Source organism: Melanerpes formicivorus, unplaced genomic scaffold, assembly GCF_026170545.1.
Source record: "Melanerpes formicivorus ecotype bairdi unplaced genomic scaffold, bMelFor1.0.p_v2 SCAF_261, whole genome shotgun sequence".
In the NCBI taxonomy this organism is placed as follows: domain Eukaryota; kingdom Metazoa; phylum Chordata; class Aves; order Piciformes; family Picidae; genus Melanerpes; species Melanerpes formicivorus.
The window spans coordinates 163,568-178,636 of NW_027142613.1; the positions used below are offsets into that span (position 1 = coordinate 163,568).

The 15,069-nt window shown below is 67.1% G+C and overlaps 2 protein-coding genes across 2 annotated transcripts; both read left to right on the forward strand.

The window, feature by feature from the left end:
• The first annotated feature begins 414 nt into the window (after positions 1-414).
• On the forward strand, positions 415-8,049 carry LOC137458599 (kinesin-like protein KIF18B). Its single transcript, XM_068169995.1, has 16 exons — positions 415-578; positions 655-1,125; positions 1,660-1,817; positions 2,237-2,341; positions 2,620-2,730; positions 2,892-3,089; positions 3,211-3,387; positions 3,646-3,720; positions 3,839-3,951; positions 4,255-4,369; positions 4,598-4,704; positions 5,355-5,575; positions 6,060-6,585; positions 6,998-7,147; positions 7,717-7,812; positions 7,941-8,049. The coding sequence occupies exons 2-16, from the start codon at positions 813-815 to the stop codon at positions 8,047-8,049; spliced, it is 2,574 nt and encodes an 857-aa protein (XP_068026096.1). The 5' UTR covers positions 415-578; positions 655-812.
• Positions 8,050-9,990: 1,941 nt separating this feature from the next.
• LOC137458600 (basic proline-rich protein-like) lies at positions 9,991-12,831 on the forward strand. Its single transcript, XM_068169996.1, has 6 exons — positions 9,991-10,434; positions 10,555-10,650; positions 10,779-10,853; positions 11,095-11,921; positions 12,731-12,770; positions 12,813-12,831. The coding sequence occupies exons 1-6, from the start codon at positions 10,391-10,393 to the stop codon at positions 12,829-12,831; spliced, it is 1,101 nt and encodes a 366-aa protein (XP_068026097.1). The 5' UTR covers positions 9,991-10,390.
• Positions 12,832-15,069: the final 2,238 nt, after the last annotated feature.

Genomic DNA, 15,069 nt, shown 5'->3' on the forward strand with positions numbered 1-15,069 from the left:
GGGGAGCGTGGCGGGGCCGGGGCTGTGGAGCGTTGCGGAGCCGGAGCCGGGCCCGGGGGAGCGTTGCGTTGTGGGGCCGGGGCCGGGGGAGCGTGGCGGGGCCGGGGCCGGGGGAGCGTTGCGGGACCGAGGCTGTGGAGCGTGGCGGGCCCGGGGGAGCGTGGCGGGGCCGGGGCCCGGGGGAGCGTGGCGGGGCCGGGGCCCGGGGGAGCGTGGCGGGGCCGGGGCCCGGGGGAGCGTTGCGGGGCCGGGGCCGGGGGAGCGTTGCGGGACCGAGGCTGTGGAGCGTTGCGGGCCCGGGGGTGCGTTGCGGGACCGAGGCTGTGGAGTGTGGCGGGGCCGGGGCCCGGGGGAGCGTGGCGGGGCCGGGGCCGGGGGATCGCGGCCGAGGCTGTGGAGGGGCTCTGGGGACCCGCGGTGGGGTCGGAGCGTTGGGGCGGTTGTGAGGACCCGCAGGGGATGCAGGCTCCTTCCGGACGGGGAGAAGGCGCAGGGCTGGGGGGGTGTAACGGCAGCCCCGGCGGCAGCGGCGGCGGTTAGGGCAGGCAGGGCTCGGGAGCAGGCTCCGGGCTCGAGAGGTAAAGGCTTTCTCCAGCCTCAGGCTCCCCCTCCGCCGCTTCCCCTCCCCGCCTGACCCTTGTTGTCTCCTCTCAGAGTGCACTCTCAGGACTTTCGAGCCCAGAGCTGTGTTCTTCGGTGTTCTTCAGCCGGCGCTTTCCTTCGAGCGGTGCTTTGCTTTTCTTGTGGCGGTGCTGTGCGAACCCTAAGGGGAGTGCCCTGAGCCTTGTGTCACCTTCGTCGCCGCCGCCGCCATGGCGGCGGCCCCCGCCCCCCAGGAGGGCACCGTGACCGTCATGGTGCGAGTGCGACCCCCGGCCCCCGGCGAGGGAGCCGCGCAGCACCCGCTGCTGAGGGTGGTCGACCATCACACCCTCCTGTTCGACCCTGAGGGGACTGCTGGTGCCTCCGGCGGTGTGCTGCCTGCTGGCCGCGGCAAGAACCCAGGCAAACATCAGAAGTTCCTCTTCGACCGGGTTTTTGCTGAGCAGGCCACCCAGGAGGAGGTGTTCCAGCACACCACCCGCCAGATGGTCGATACTCTCCTCGACGGCTACAACTGCTCTGGTGAGCCCTAGCAGCCTGCTCTGGCCCTTGCAGGAGCTCCTGCCCATCTGCCCCTGCTCTGGGTGGGCTCAGCAGAGCTGGGGGTTGGTTCCAGAAGCCCTGAGCGGCTGTGGCAGCAGTGGGGATGCAGCGGCTCTGCAGAAAGAGAAAGCCTTGACCTTGTTGTTGGCACCAAGCTGGGGCCGTGACAAGTGTGGCCGGGACAGGGCCAGTGCTGGCCTGGAGATGTCATCCGAGGGCTCTGGGGGCAGGCAGGGCCCAGGCCAGCAAGAGGAGAGCAGAGACAAGCCCAGATGAGTGTGGAGTCCTGCCTGTGGGGTGGCATCAGCTGGGAGCCCTGTGCAGGCTGGGCAGCAGGCTGGTGCAGAGGGCCCCGGGGGCCCTGCTGGACAGGATGTGAGTGGGAGGCAGCAGTGCCCCACAGCAGGAGCTGGGTTTGGGGCTGTGTCCCCAGCTGAGGCAGAGCTGGCAGCATCCCCCCAGTGCTGCTGTTGCTGAAGGCTGCTCTCAGGGCTCCTCCCTTTCTCCTCCCAGTGTTTGCCTACGGAGCAACCGGAGCAGGGAAAACCTACACCATGCTGGGCTCGGAGAACAGCCCTGGCATCATCTACCTCACCATGGAGGAGCTGTTCAGGAGGCTGGAGGCCAGGCAGGAGCAGAAGAGCTGCGAGGTCCTGGTCTCCTACCTGGAGGTAGGCTGTGCCCAGCTGTGCCCCTCCTGCTGCCAGGCCACCACCTCCAAGGTCTGGGCTTGTAGTGCCAGGGCTACCCCTGTGCTGCCAGCTGTGCCCAGGGCAGCCCCAGACTGGAAGCAGGCTGCCCCTGGCCAGGCTGCTGGGCTGGTGCTGCTGGCCTGCCCCCTCTGGAGCTGGGGGCCACAGGGCAATGAGGGCTTCCTGGCTGCAAGGCCTTTGGAGGAGCAGTGGCTCAGTGCCTGGCTGCTGAAGCCTCCTGAGCTGTCCCCTGCCTTAGGGCACCTTCAGCTGCTCCTGCTGGCGGCAGGTGCCAGAGGTGCTGTTGGGTGGGCAGCAGGCCCTGGGGTCCCAAGCTCCTCTGCCTGCTGCCCTCTGGGGCCCCAAGCCTCATCCTGAGCTGGAGCTGCCTGCTGCAGGTCTACAACGAGCAGATCCGTGACCTGCTGGAGCCCAAGGGCCCTCTGCCCATCCGGGAGGATCCTGAGAGAGGAGCTGTGGTTCAGGGCCTCTCCATCCAGCAGGTGGGGGTGGAAGCAGGCACAAGGTGTGGGCAGCGCTGTGCCCGCCCCAGGGGTGCCAGCTGGGACCGGGGGAGCTGGAGGGGGCGGGGAGGGCTGCGGGGCCCCGGGGCAGGGGCTGCGGGGCCCCGGGGGTGCCGGCTGGGTGGGTGCCGGCTGGCAGCAGCGCTGAGCCCGAGGCCGGAGGAGCCCTGCAGGGGCGCAGGAGGCCTCAGCCTGTGGGCGCTCGGTGCCCGTGCCGGGGCTGCGCTGATCCCTGCCCTCTGCCTGCTCCCCGCCAGCCCAGCTCGGCAGAGCAGCTCCTGCAGATGCTGCTCGGGGGCAGCAGGAACCGCACGCAGCATGCCACCGATGCCAATGCCTCCTCCTCCCGCTCCCACGCCGTGCTGCAGGTGAGGGGTGGTGCTTGGGGCAGCCCTTGGCACCGCTGCCCGGAGGGGGGCAGGCGGCGATGCTGTGCCAGGGCCGGCGTGCCAGGGCTGCTGCCGCGGCTGCGAGCGGCGAGCCCGAGCGCCCTGCGGAGCTGCAGCCTGCCCTCTGTGTGCCCTGCCAGGTCTACGTGAAGCAGCAGGACCGCGCCGAGGGCCTCGCTGGGGCCGTGCGGGTGGCCAAGATGAGCTTGGTCGACCTGGCCGGCTCGGAGCGAGCCGCGGTGGCCAAGACCAGCGGCGAGCGGCTGCGGGAGGGAGCCAGCATCAACCGCTCGCTGCTGGCCCTGCTCAGCGTCATCCAGGCGCTGGCTGGGGCCAAGGTGAGGCTGCCGCTGAGGGGCCCTGAGCGCCGTCCCCACGGCAGAGCTGCCGTGGGCTGGGCCTGGCCGGGGCTGGGAGCCGAGGGCCAGCCCCTGAGCGGAGCCTCGCTGTGCCGGGCAGGGCAAGCAGAGCCACGTCCCGTACCGGGACAGCAAGCTGACGCGGCTGCTGAAGGACTCCATCGGCGGCAACTGCCGCACCCTGATGCTGGCTGCCCTCAGCCCCTCGCCGCTCTGCTGCCAGGACACCCTCAACACCCTCAAGTATGCCAGCAGGGCCAAGGAGATCCAGGTCTCGGTGAGCACCTCGCCCCGCGGCCGGCAGCTGCTGGGGCTGGCCGGGAAGGAGCCTGGGGCAGGCTGCTGCTGGCTGCTGCCTCCCTGCCGCCTCTCTGCTGCAGCCGGGCTGCCTCTGGAGCCCCTCTCAGAGTCAGCTGCAGCCCCTCGGGCCCCACCAGCCCAGGGCAGGCTGAGGAGCTGCCCCGCTGCCGCCTCAGCGGAGGGGAAGGAGCTGTCCCGGTGCTGCTCTCAGCTCCGCTCCTCCCTCTCCCCGCAGCTCAAGAGCAACCTGCCGAGCCCGGACTCCCACGTCTGTCCGTACGTTGTGCTGTGTGCGCAGCTGAGAGCGGAGGTGAGCTGCCGGGGGCAGGGCTGGGCTCTGTCTGCGGCTCTGCTTTGCCTGGCACCCAGCCTGCTGAGCTGCTGGGGCTCAGGGCATGCTCTGAGCCAGGGCTGCCCCTTGCTCACAGGTGGCAGAGCTGCAGGCCAAGCTCCGTGCCTATGAGGATGCTGCCCGCGGGGCACAGAGCCAGGCGCCAGAGCCGCTGCCTGCCCTCGGCTCCAGCCCCTTGGAGCTGCCCAGGTGAGGCTGCTGGGCAGGAGGGAGGGAGCCTGGGCTGGCACCTTGGGGTCCCCCAGGGCCAGGAGCTTGCAGAGTTTGGCTGCTGGCTGCAGCCCAAGTGGCTGCCAGGACGCAGCTGAGCTGCTCTGCTGCTGTGCCACAGCCTCTCCGCTGCCCAGCTGGAGTGAGGAGCCTGGCAGCCCCCAGAGCTGGGGGACAAAGGCCAAAGCTGCCCTTGGCTCCATCCCAAACCTTGGTAGGCCAAGGGACGGCTTCCCCAGAGGCTCTTCCCTGGCTCAGGGGCTGCTGCTGTGACTTGTGTAGGGTGGAGGAGGCTGTGCCCGAGGCATGCCTGGAGCTCCCTGGTGGGGAGAGTGCTGGAGAGCAGCAGGAGCTGGCAGCTGGGTGTCCTGCTGCCTTGCAGCTGGCCTTGGAGGAGGTGAGAGGAGGGCTTGGCCCGGTGATGGGACCCAGCTCAGGTACCTTGCTGGGCTGCACTGGGCAGGCTGGGAGAGGGCAGGAGCTGAGCTGCCCTGGGAGGTCTGGGCTCAGCAGGTGCTGGGCTGTGGAGTGCTGGAGAAAGCTCTGAGCCTGGCAGGGAAGGGGCAGCTGGGGGCCCAGGCTCAGCTCAGCTCTGGCCTGATGCTGCTCTGGGGGCTTGCTGCAGGCTGCAGAGGAAAGGTCTGCCCCAGCCATCCAGCAGGCAGATGTGCAGCAGGAAGCAAAGGAAGCAGCTCCCCTCCTGCAGGGCTTGACTGCCAGCCAGCCAGAGGGGTGAGTGTCCTTGTGCCCCCTCCCTGTGCCACTTGCTCCTGGCTGCTCAGAGAGTTTCAACCTTCCTGTGGTGTGCAGCCCCCTGAGGGTGCTGGAGGTGGGGGAGGGCCCAGGCCTTGGCTTACAGAGCAGTGCCTGCCCTCTGAGGTGGGATTTGGCTCCTAGAGAGCCAGTCCCAGGGGAGAAGCTCCCCTGGAAGGGTCAGCAGGGAAGGTTTCCAGGCACAGCAGCTGAGAGCCTTCAGTGCCTCTTGCCAGGCCTGGAGCTGCCTCCCCCAGGGCTCTGCTGCTGCCTCTGCTCCCCGAGGTGCTGCCCTGGCACCACCTGCTGCTGTCTGTGCCCCAATGTCCTGGCAGGGGGAAGGTCTCCCGAGGGAGGCTGCCTGTGCTGTGTGCCTGAGGCCCAGCACAGCTCTGGGGCTGCTGTTGGGTGCCCTGCAGCCCACAGGTGATCTCCCAGCTCAGGTCCTGCAGTGCCAGCCTGGGCACCCCTCAGTCTCAAAGCTTGCCTGGCCCAGAGCTCCCCCCAGGCTGTGCCCCAGCTGAGGAGGGGGCTCAGAGGTGCTGCTGGTGGTGCTGAGCCTGTCTTGGGTGCCAGGGGCTGAGGTTCAGCCCCTGACTGCTCCTTGGCTCTGTCTCTCTCTGCCCCAGGGCTGCAGCTGCTGCCAGGAGCTCCTCCCCAGAGCAGCAGTCCCTGCCCCAGGCTGGCAGCTTCCTTGCTGCTGCTGTGGCCTCTGAGGCACTGCAGCCCCTGGCCCCTCAGGAGGCTGCTGCCAGCCAGGAGCAGGCCTCCTCCCCAGGGAGGGCTGCAGAGGCCAGCAGGGCCAGCCCAGCCCAGAGGAGCCAGCAGGGCAGTGCTGCTGAGGATCCAGGTTGGTGCCCTCTCTCTCCTCTGTCCCAGGCTCTGCTGCAGGGCTGGGGGGTGGTGGGGGGCAGCTGCCAGCTGTGGGCACAGGGCAGGGGCAGAAGTTTCTCCTGCCCTGGCACCCAGTGGGGTCTGAGCCTGCCTTTATCTCCTGTGGGTGACCGCTCTGGGCTGCATCTGCCCCGCTCAGCCCAGCTGTGGCCTGGCTGCTGGCAGCCTGTGTCTGGGCAGGGCTGACCTCTTCCTCCTCATCCTCGGTGCCCATGCATGAGGCCAGCAGCAGAGCCTGGCTCTGCAGAGGCTGCTGCTGGGCACAGGCCAGGCCCTGCCCCGGGGCACTTGCTCTGGGCCCAGGATGGTTGGTGCTGGCTCTTGGGCTTGGTGTGGTTTGGGGCAGTCCCAGCAAAGAGCTGAGGGGGGTGGGGGGCAGGGGGGGAGGGCCTGGGAGCTGCAGCCAGGGAGCTGACTCGGTCTCTGCTCTGCTCCTCCAGCCGAGAGCTGCGTGGCTGTGCCTGGCGCCCCCGTGACCAGCTCTCCCCTGCCAGGCTGGCAGCACCTGGCTGCGCTCAGCAGTGCCAGGCTGCTGGCCCTCAGCCCCATCGGGAAGAGGAGGAGGTCCCCTGAGATGCCAACTCCTGCCCAGCCGGCCTCTGCCTGCAGCCTCTCCCCGCGGCCCAAACGCCGGCGGCCGAGTGGGCAGCCGGCAGAGGCTGCCAGGGCGGCACAGAGCCCCCCCAGCCCCTGCCCCCCGGCTGCAGCCCCCCCAGCCCCTGTGGCGCTGCCAGCCTGGCCCTGCGGCTCCAGCCTGTGCCCGGAGAGGCTCTCCCGGAGCCGCCTGCCCCTGGCGCCGCTGGCAGCTCCCCAGGGCTGTGCCCTGCCCCCGGGCCCTGACCTGGATGGCACCTACCAGGTGTGCAGGCTGCCAGCCTCAGCCAGCCCTGGGCCCCCGGGCTGCAGGGGCCTGGAGCCCCCCAGCCAGGACCTCCTCCGGCAGCAGGATGCCCTCTCGGTGCCCAAGTGAGTGCCGCCCTGGGGCCCTCCCTGCGGGGTTGGGGACCCCCTGGGTGCCTCCTGGGGGGGTGGCTGCGGCTCTGTGGGGAGGGAGGGTGGGCAGGGGGCACAGGGCTGGGAGGTGGGCAGCAGTGGGCTGAGCTCACCTGGGCAGGGGTTGCTGAAGAGAAAAAGCCAAGCAGAAGGCCCCCCTGTGTGCCACTTGCCCTGGCACAGTGTGTGCCCCCTCCTCCTGCACGTAGCTGCCCCAGGGATGAGCTCTGTCTCAAAGCTTGCCTGGCCCAGAGCTCCCCCCAGGCTGTGCCCCAGCTGAGGAGGGGGCTCAGAGGTGCTGCTGGTGGTGCTGAGCCTGTCTTGGGTGCCAGGGGCTGAGGTTCAGCCCCTGACTGCTCCTTGGCTCTGTCTCTCTCTGCCCCAGGGCTGCAGCTGCTGCCAGGAGCCATGACCTCAATGTCACCTACCAGGTCTGCAGGCTGCCAGCCTCAGGCAGCAGCCCTGAGCCCTTGGGCTGCAGGGGCCTGGAGCCCCCAGGCTGGCAGCACAAGCAGGATGCCCTCTCGGTGCCCAAGTGAGTGCTGCCCTGGGGCCTTCCCTGTGGCTTTGGGGATCCTGCCCTCCATGGCTGGGTGCCTCCTGTGTGGGTGGCTGCAGCTCTGTGGAGGGCAGAGGGTGGGCAGGAGGCACTTGGCCAGCAGGCACAGGCTGAGCTCACCTGGGCACGGCTGCACAGGGCAGAGAGCATTCCAAGGGAAGCTTTTCCTGCTCCTGCTCCTCCCTTTGGCCCTGGAGCATCCTCCAGATTGCTTCAGGAGTGCTGGCTGGGAGCAGGTTGGGCATCTGCTCTGCTGGCACTGGGGGTCAGGGCTGTGCCCTTGGGGGCCTGGGCATCTTTGGGGTGGCTTTTGGCTGGTGCAGCAAAGAGGCTCTGGCTCTTCTGGAGCCCTGTGGCTGTGCAGAGGCTGAGCCCCACCTGGCCCTGGTGGTGCAGGACACCCCCAGGGAGACCTCCTTGCTTCTGGGGCTCTGCAAATAGCTCAGAGTGAGGAGAGCTGGAAATGGGGACAGGGCAGGGCCCAGCCCCGTGCCAGGGGCAGTCAGGATCCCCCCTGGCACTAACCATCTCTGCCCTGCCTGCAGGCCCTGCAAGCTGGCCTGTGCCCCACGGACACCCTCTGTGCCCAGGCTGCCTGTGGGCTGCAGAGCCTCTGCCCTGAAGCAGAAGGCAGCTGAGAGGTGAGAGAGCTGCCAGCAGCTGCCTGTGCTCCCCAGTGTGGGCCCTGCCCCATGGCTGCAGCTGCACCTTGCCAGTGCCCTCTGCCCCGAGCCTGCCTGGGTGCCAATGGCCTCTTTGCCTCCCTCAGAGCCCTTTGCCCCCCCGGGGGTGGACAGCGGAGCCGCATCCCCCAGCTGCGCAGCAGGCAGCGAGCTGCCAAGGCCTCTGCAGCCCAGGTGAGGCTGCCCTGGGAGTGAGCCCTGCTGCTGTGCCAGCCCCGTGCCAGCTGGAGCAGAGCCCTGCCATGGGGATGGTTGGTGCTGGGGGTGGCTGCAGCCTGCTGCTGTGCCAGCCCCGTGCCAGCTGGAGGCACAGCCCTGCCATGGGGATGGTTGGTGCTGGGGGTGGCTGCAGCCTGCTGCTGTGCCAGCCCCGTGCCAGCTGGAGGCACAGCCCTGCCATGGGGATGGTTGGTGCTGGGGGTGGCTGCAGCCTGCTGCTGTGCCAGCCCCGTGCCAGCTGGAGGCACAGCCCTGCCATGGGGATGGTTGGTGCTGGGGGGTGGCTGCAGCCTGCTGCTGTGCCAGCCCCGTGCCAGCTGGAGCAGAGCCCTGCCATGGGGATGGTTGGTGCTGGGGGTGGCTGCAGCCTGCTGCTGTGCCAGCCCCGTGCCAGCTGGAGCAGAGCCCTGCCATGGGGATGGTTGGTGCTGGGGGGTGGCTGCAGCCTGCTGCTGTGCCAGCCCCGTGCCAGCTGGAGGCACAGCCCTGCCATGGGGATGGTTGGTGCTGGGGGGTGGCTGCAGCCTGCTGCTGTGCCAGCCCCGTGCCAGCTGGAGCAGAGCCCTGCCATGGGGATGGTTGGTGCTGGGGGGTGGCTGCAGCCTGCTGCTGTGCCAGCCCCGTGCCAGCTGGAGCAGAGCCCTGCCATGGGGATGGTTGGTGCTGGGGGTGGCTGCAGCCTGCTGCTGTGCCAGCCCCGTGCCAGCTGGAGGCACAGCCCTGCCATGGGGATGGTTGGTGCTGGGGGTGGCTGCAGCCTGCTGCTGTGCCAGCCCCGTGCCAGCTGGAGGCACAGCCCTGCCATGGGGATGGTTGGTGCTGGGGGGTGGCTGCAGCCTGCTGCTGTGCCAGCCCCGTGCCAGCTGGAGCAGAGCCCTGCCATGGGGATGGTTGGTGCTGGGGGTGGCTGCAGCCTGCTGCTGTGCCAGCCCCGTGCCAGCTGGAGGCACAGCCCTGCCATGGGGATGGTTGGTGCTGGGGGGTGGCTGCAGCCTGCTGCTGTGCCAGCCCCGTGCCAGCTGGAGGCACAGCCCTGCCATGGGGATGGTTGGTGCTGGGGGGTGGCTGCAGCCTGCTGCTGTGCCAGCCCCGTGCCAGCTGGAGGCACAGCCCTGCCATGGGGATGGTTGGTGCTGGGGGGTGGCTGCAGCCTGCTGCTGTGCCAGCCCCGTGCCAGCTGGAGCAGAGCCCTGCCATGGGGATGGTTGGTGCTGGGGGAGGGCAATAGAGCAGGTATCTGCCAGGGCCTGGGTGTGCCCGGCGCTGCCTGCTGCCCTTCTCTCCTCTCTCTGCAGCCCCAGAGCATCCTTCAGGCCCTCTGAGCAGCAGCGCAGCAGGAGCAGCCCCAGAGTGCCTCCAGCCCCGGGTGAGAGAGCAGAGCCCCTGGGGAGGTGTGGACAGCCCTGGGCGTGCCCCGTGCGGGCCCTGGTGGGTGCCCGGTGCTGGCTTCTCAGCGCTGCTGAGGGGCAGGCGGCGCTGGGCTGGCCGCGGGGGCTGGTCGGGGCCGGAGCTGCCGGCAGGGAGCTGGGAGGAGAAGCTGCCAGGGCAGGGCTGGGGCTGAGGGCAAAGATGGCGGCCGGGCCCCGGCGGCCTACGGCTCCCATGGTGCTCTGCGCGGGCGGGAGGGGGCGGGGCTGTCGGCGTTCGAGAGCCAATGGGGGGCTGCGTTCGGGCACCGGCCAGTGAGCGCAGGGGGCGTGTCCGGCGGCAGCGTTTGAAGCCCTGCGGCGCAGGCGGCGGTGAGTAGCGCTGGGGCCCCGGGAGCGGCGAGGCAGAGGGATGGGGACGGCTGCGGGGAGCGGGGGCTGGGGGAGGCAGGGAGTGCTGGAGGCGGCGGTGGCAGCGCTGGGGGGAAGCTGGGGAGGGCGCCGGGGAGGGCTAGAGGCCGGGGATGTGGGCGTGGGGAGGGGGTTGCGGATCAGGGATCAGGGCTCTGGATGTGGGGGTGTCCCGGGGCGGTTGTAGGAGCGTTAGGGTGGCTGTGGGGACCCCAGGGTGATGTAGGATCCTTGCAGACGCTGGGAACCTGTAGGGCTGGAGGGTATTGGAAGGGCAGCTCTCGGGGTACCGGTGGGAGTTACCACAGGGGGGGTGTGGGAGCAGGGTCCCGGGTGGGGGGCTGGGGGTGTCCAGGCTTTCTCCAGCCTGCGGCTCCCCCTCCGCCGCTTCCCCTCCCTGCCTGACCTTTTTTTCTCCCGAGAGTGCGCCCTCAGGACGTTGGAGCCCGGAGCTGTGTTCTTCAGCCAGTGCTGTCCTTGGAGCGGTGCTGTGCGGACCCCAGGGGCAGTGCCCTCAGCCCTGCGTCGTCGTCACCGCCATGGTGCTGGTCCCTCCCCCCAGGAGGGCGCCGTGGCCGTCACGGTGCGAGTGCGACCCCTGGCCCCCAGGGAGGGAGCCACGCAGCACCCAGGTGCCTCCCAGCCCCGTGCCAGGGGCAGTCAGGATCCCCCCTGGCACTAACCATCTCTGCCCTGCCTGCAGGCCCTGCAAGCTGGCCTGTGCCCCACGGACACCCTCTGTGCCCAGGCTCCCTGTGGACTGCAGAGCCTCTGCCCTGAAGCAGGAGGCAGCTGAGAGGTGAGAGAGCTGCCAGCAGCTGCCTGTGCTCCCCAGTGTGGGCCCTGCCCCATGGCTGCAGCTGCACCTTGCCTGTGGCCTCTGCCCTGAGCCTGGCTGGGTGCCAATGGCCTCTTTGCCTTTCCCAGAGCCCTTTGCCCCCCGGAGAGTGGGCAGTGGAACTCCAGAGCAGGAACAGAGCTGCCCTGTCCTCTGCAGCCCAGGTGAGGCTGCCCTGGGAACCACTCAGCCAGGAATGAGCCCTGCCCCGCGGCAGCCTGCAGCCTGCTGCTGTGCCAGCCCTGTGCCAGCTGCGAGGCAAAGCCCTGGCAGGGGCATGGTTGGTGCTGGGGGGAGGGCGGGAGAGCAGGGAGGTGCCAGTGCCTGGGTGTGCCTCAGGAGGGGAGCTGCGTTTGCTGCTTGTGCCCCAGAGCTGCCTGATGCCCTTCTCTCCTCTCTCTGCAGCCCCGGAGCATCCTTCAGGCCCTGTGAACGGCAGTGCAGCAAGAGGAGCCCCAGAGTGCTCCCAGGCTTCGGCAGCAACCTCTCTCCTTCCAGCCCCCATCCAGTGAAAACTTCAGCAGCCAGGACCCCAGCCCAAGCTGGAGGTCCCGTCCGCGGCGTCCCTGCCCCCGGTCCCCATCCCGTCCCGGTCCCTGGTCCCGTCGCGTCCGCGCCGCCCCTGCCCCGGTCCCTGGTCCCGTCGCGTCCGCGCCGCCCCTGCCCCGGTCCCTGGTCCCGTCGCGTCCGCGCCGCCCCTGCCCCGGTCCCTGGTCCCGTCCCGTCCGCGCCGTCCCTGCCCTGGTCCCGTCCCGTCCGCGCCGTCCCTGCCCCCTGCCCCGGTCCCGTCCCGTCCGCGCCGCCCCTGCCTCGGTCCCTGGTCCCGTCCCGTCCGCGCCGCCCCTGCCCTGGTCCCGTCGCGTCCGCCGTGTCCCTGCCCCGGTCCCTGGTCCCGTCCCGTCCGCGCCGTCCCTGCCCCCGTCCCTGGTCCCGTCCCGTCCGCGCCGTCCCTGCCCCCTGTTCCTGCCCCCGTCTCGTCCGCCGCGCCTCTGCCCCCGGTCCCCGTCCGCGCCGTCCCTGCCCCGGTCCCCACCCCGGTCCCCGTCCGCGGCTTCCCTGGCCCCGGCCCCGTCCCGGCCGCAGCGTCCCGGCCCCGTCCCTTTTTGCAGCTCGGTTCCCCCTACCCCACTTCGCGGTTCCCGGCCCTGTCCCCTCCCCTCTGCGGCGCGGTTCCCCCCTCTGTTTGTGTTGTTCACTAAAGGTTTGGGTTTTGGTTCTTCAGACCTTTTCTGGCTGCTTTTTCCCTCCCCTTGGGGGACCCTGGGGCTGGGGCTCCCTCGGGGGTTGCCTGGGCCAGGCCATTCCTCCTGGCCTGGGCTCTAGTCTGGCTTCCCCCTCTCTACCATCATTGCAGGGGCTCTGGGGCTCTTCTTCTTAGCCTCTGTGGATCAGACTCATCTTCACAGGGGGAAGTTGAAACCAAAGGGCTCTCTTCTTTCATCCCCAACCTCCTGTGCTGCAGTTTCCATCCATTGCCCCTTGGCCTATCCCAGGGCACAGTGAGCAGAGGCTGTCCCTGTCCCTTCCTTCCTGACCCCCAGCCCTCAGCTCTTGATAGCCATTGATCAGATCCCTCTCAGCCTTCTCCTCTCCAGACTCAACAGCCCCAGGGCTCTCAGCCTCTCCTCCCCAGGCAGTGCTGCAGTCCCTTCAGCAGCCTTGCAGCCCTCCCTTGGACTCTCTCTAGCAGTCCCTGTCCCTCCTGACCTGGGGAGCCCAGAGCTGGATGCAATATTCCAGGTGGGGTCTCAGCAGGGCAGAGTAGAGGGGGAGGAGAACCTCCCTGGCTCTGCCGGACACACTCCCCTGAATGCCCCCCAGGACCCCCTTGGCCTTCTTGGCCCCCAGGGCACATTGCTGTCCCATGCAGAGCTTGCTGCCCCCCAGCACTCCCAGGTCCTGTTTCAACCTCTTCAAGGATGTGCTGCCTATGGGAGCCTGGATGCTGCTCAGGGCTCCTGTGAGGAGCTCCAGACAATGAAATACTCTCTTCACTTCTTTTGATCCCCTGTTCCAAACCATTTCCCCTTGTGCCTCACAGCCAGCAATTTGATAACCTCTCCCACTGCCAGCCACACAAGGTGAGTTTCTCACATCAATCTTCATGCTACCTGTGCTTGCAGACAGGGCAAGATCAGCTAGGAGTCCTCAGGGAAAGGGCAAAACAAACCAAGGTTCTTTTGAGACCTTCAGAATGCCAAATCATTTGTTGCTCAGGTGTCAACCACCTGAGTTTCACCAATCATCTTTAATTCTTGTGAGGTGCTGAAGTCAGAACTGGGGGGTGGGGGTGGCTGACACCCCTCAGGCTGTGCTGTCATCCAGGGAACTCTGGAAGAGCTGAGAGCTGGCTGCAGGCAAACCTCATGGAGGTCAGCCAGGACAAGAGCAGGGTCTTGCATCTGGGGAGGAGTAACAGCAGGCACCAGGACAGGTTAGGAGCTGTCCTGCTGGAGAGCAGCTCCATGGAGTCCTTGTGGACAAGTTCTGCATGGGACAGCAATGTGCCCTGGGGGCCAAGAGAGCCAATGGGGTCCTGGGGTGCAGCAAGGAAAGTGTGGCCAGCAGGGCTGGGGAGGTTCTGCTCCCCCTCTGCTCTGCCCTGCTCAGACCACAGCTGCAATCCTGTGTCCAGCTCTGGGCTCCCCAGGTCAAGAGAGACAGAGACCTGCTGGAGAGAGTCCAAGGGAGAGCCAGGAGGATGCTTAGGGGACTTGAGGATCTCCCATGAGAAGAGAGACTGAGAGCCCTGGGGCTGTTTAGCCTGGAGAAGAGGAGGCTCAGGGGAGACCTTCTTGCTCTCTCCAACTCCCTGAAGGGTGGTTGTAGCCAGGTGGGGGTTGGTTTCTTCTCCCAGGCACCCAGCAGCAGAACAAGAGGCCACAGTCTCAAGCTGTGCCAGGGGAGATTCAGGCTGGAGCTGAGGAGAAATTGGCCATTGGGATGTGCTGCCCAGGGAGGTGGTGGAGTCCCCATCCCTGGAGGTGTTCAACCTTGGCATTTGGAGCCATGGTTTAGTTGTCAGGAGCTGTTGGGTGGCAGGTTGGACTTGATGATCTCTGAGGTCTTTTCCACCCTTAGTGATTCAATGATTCTATACCAAGAGGCCCCAAGGAAGGCCACAAAGCTGAGAGCAGCAGCGTGGAGCATCTCTCCTATAAAGACAGTCTGGGAGAGTTGAAGGAGTTCAGCTTGGGGAGCAAAGGCTCCAAGGAGACCTTACAGTAGCCTTCCAGTGGCTGAAGGGGGCTGAGGAGGAGCTGTTTCCAAAGGTATGCAGCCAGAGGACCAGGGGCAGTGGCTTGAAACTGGAGCAGGGTAGGTTTGGATTGGATGAGGAAGAAGTTCTTTACTATGAGCACAACAGTGGCTTTCATGAGAGGTTTTGCTGTCTCACAGTCTGGGTGGTCTGCAGCATTTATTCTCTCTGTGTTGCTGACTAACTAGGAACTGATTAATCAAATCATTGATTTGTTGGTGAGGACATTCTGCTTACTGAACTCCCTAAACCACAACAAGTCCTTCCTGCTGTTAACTGAGGAGGCTGTGGGGCAGTGTTTGGCATCACTTGCTTGTGTTCAGCTTGTTCTGGTGCTAAGGAGACAAAAGGCCTGGAATAAAAATGACACTGAAACCAAATGAGAGCCTGGGGAGGCACTTCCCAGCATTACCCTGAACTTGTGACCTCTGAGGAGGTAGAAACTGTCCCAGGTGGGTTTGGAAGTGATTGGAGTCATAGAATCACAGAATCTCAGAATCAATCAGGTTGGAAAAGACCTCAGAGATCATCAAGTCCAACCTCTCACCCAATACCTAACTCCTCCTGTGTCCAGTCCTGGGCCCCTCAGGTTAGGAAAGATGTTGAGCTGCTGGAAGGTGTCCAGAGAAGGGCAAGAAAGCTGGGGAGGGGTCTGGAGCACAGCCCTGTGAGGAGAGGCTGAGGGAGCTGGGGTTGCTTAGCCTGGAGAAGAGGAGGCTCAGGGGAGACCTCATTGCTCTCTACAACTCCCTGAAGGGAGGTGGGGGTTGGTCTTTTCTCCCAGGCAGCCAGCAGCAGAACAAGAGGACACAGTCTTAAGGTGTGCCAGGGGAAGTTTAGGCTGGAGGTGAGGAGAAAGTTCTTCACTGGTAGAGTAATTTGCCATTTGAATGTGCTGCCCAGGGAGGTGGTGGAGCCACCATCCCTGGAGGTGTTCAAAAGGGGATTGGATGAGGCACTTGGAGCCATGGTTTGGTTGTCTGGGGGTGTTGGGTGCTAGGTTGGACTCGATGATCTCTGAGGTCTTTCCCAACCTTGTTGATTCTATGATTGTGCCCCTGTGCTGGGCACTGGTGAGGCCACACCTTGAGGAATTTTGGGCTCCTCACTACAAGGAGGCC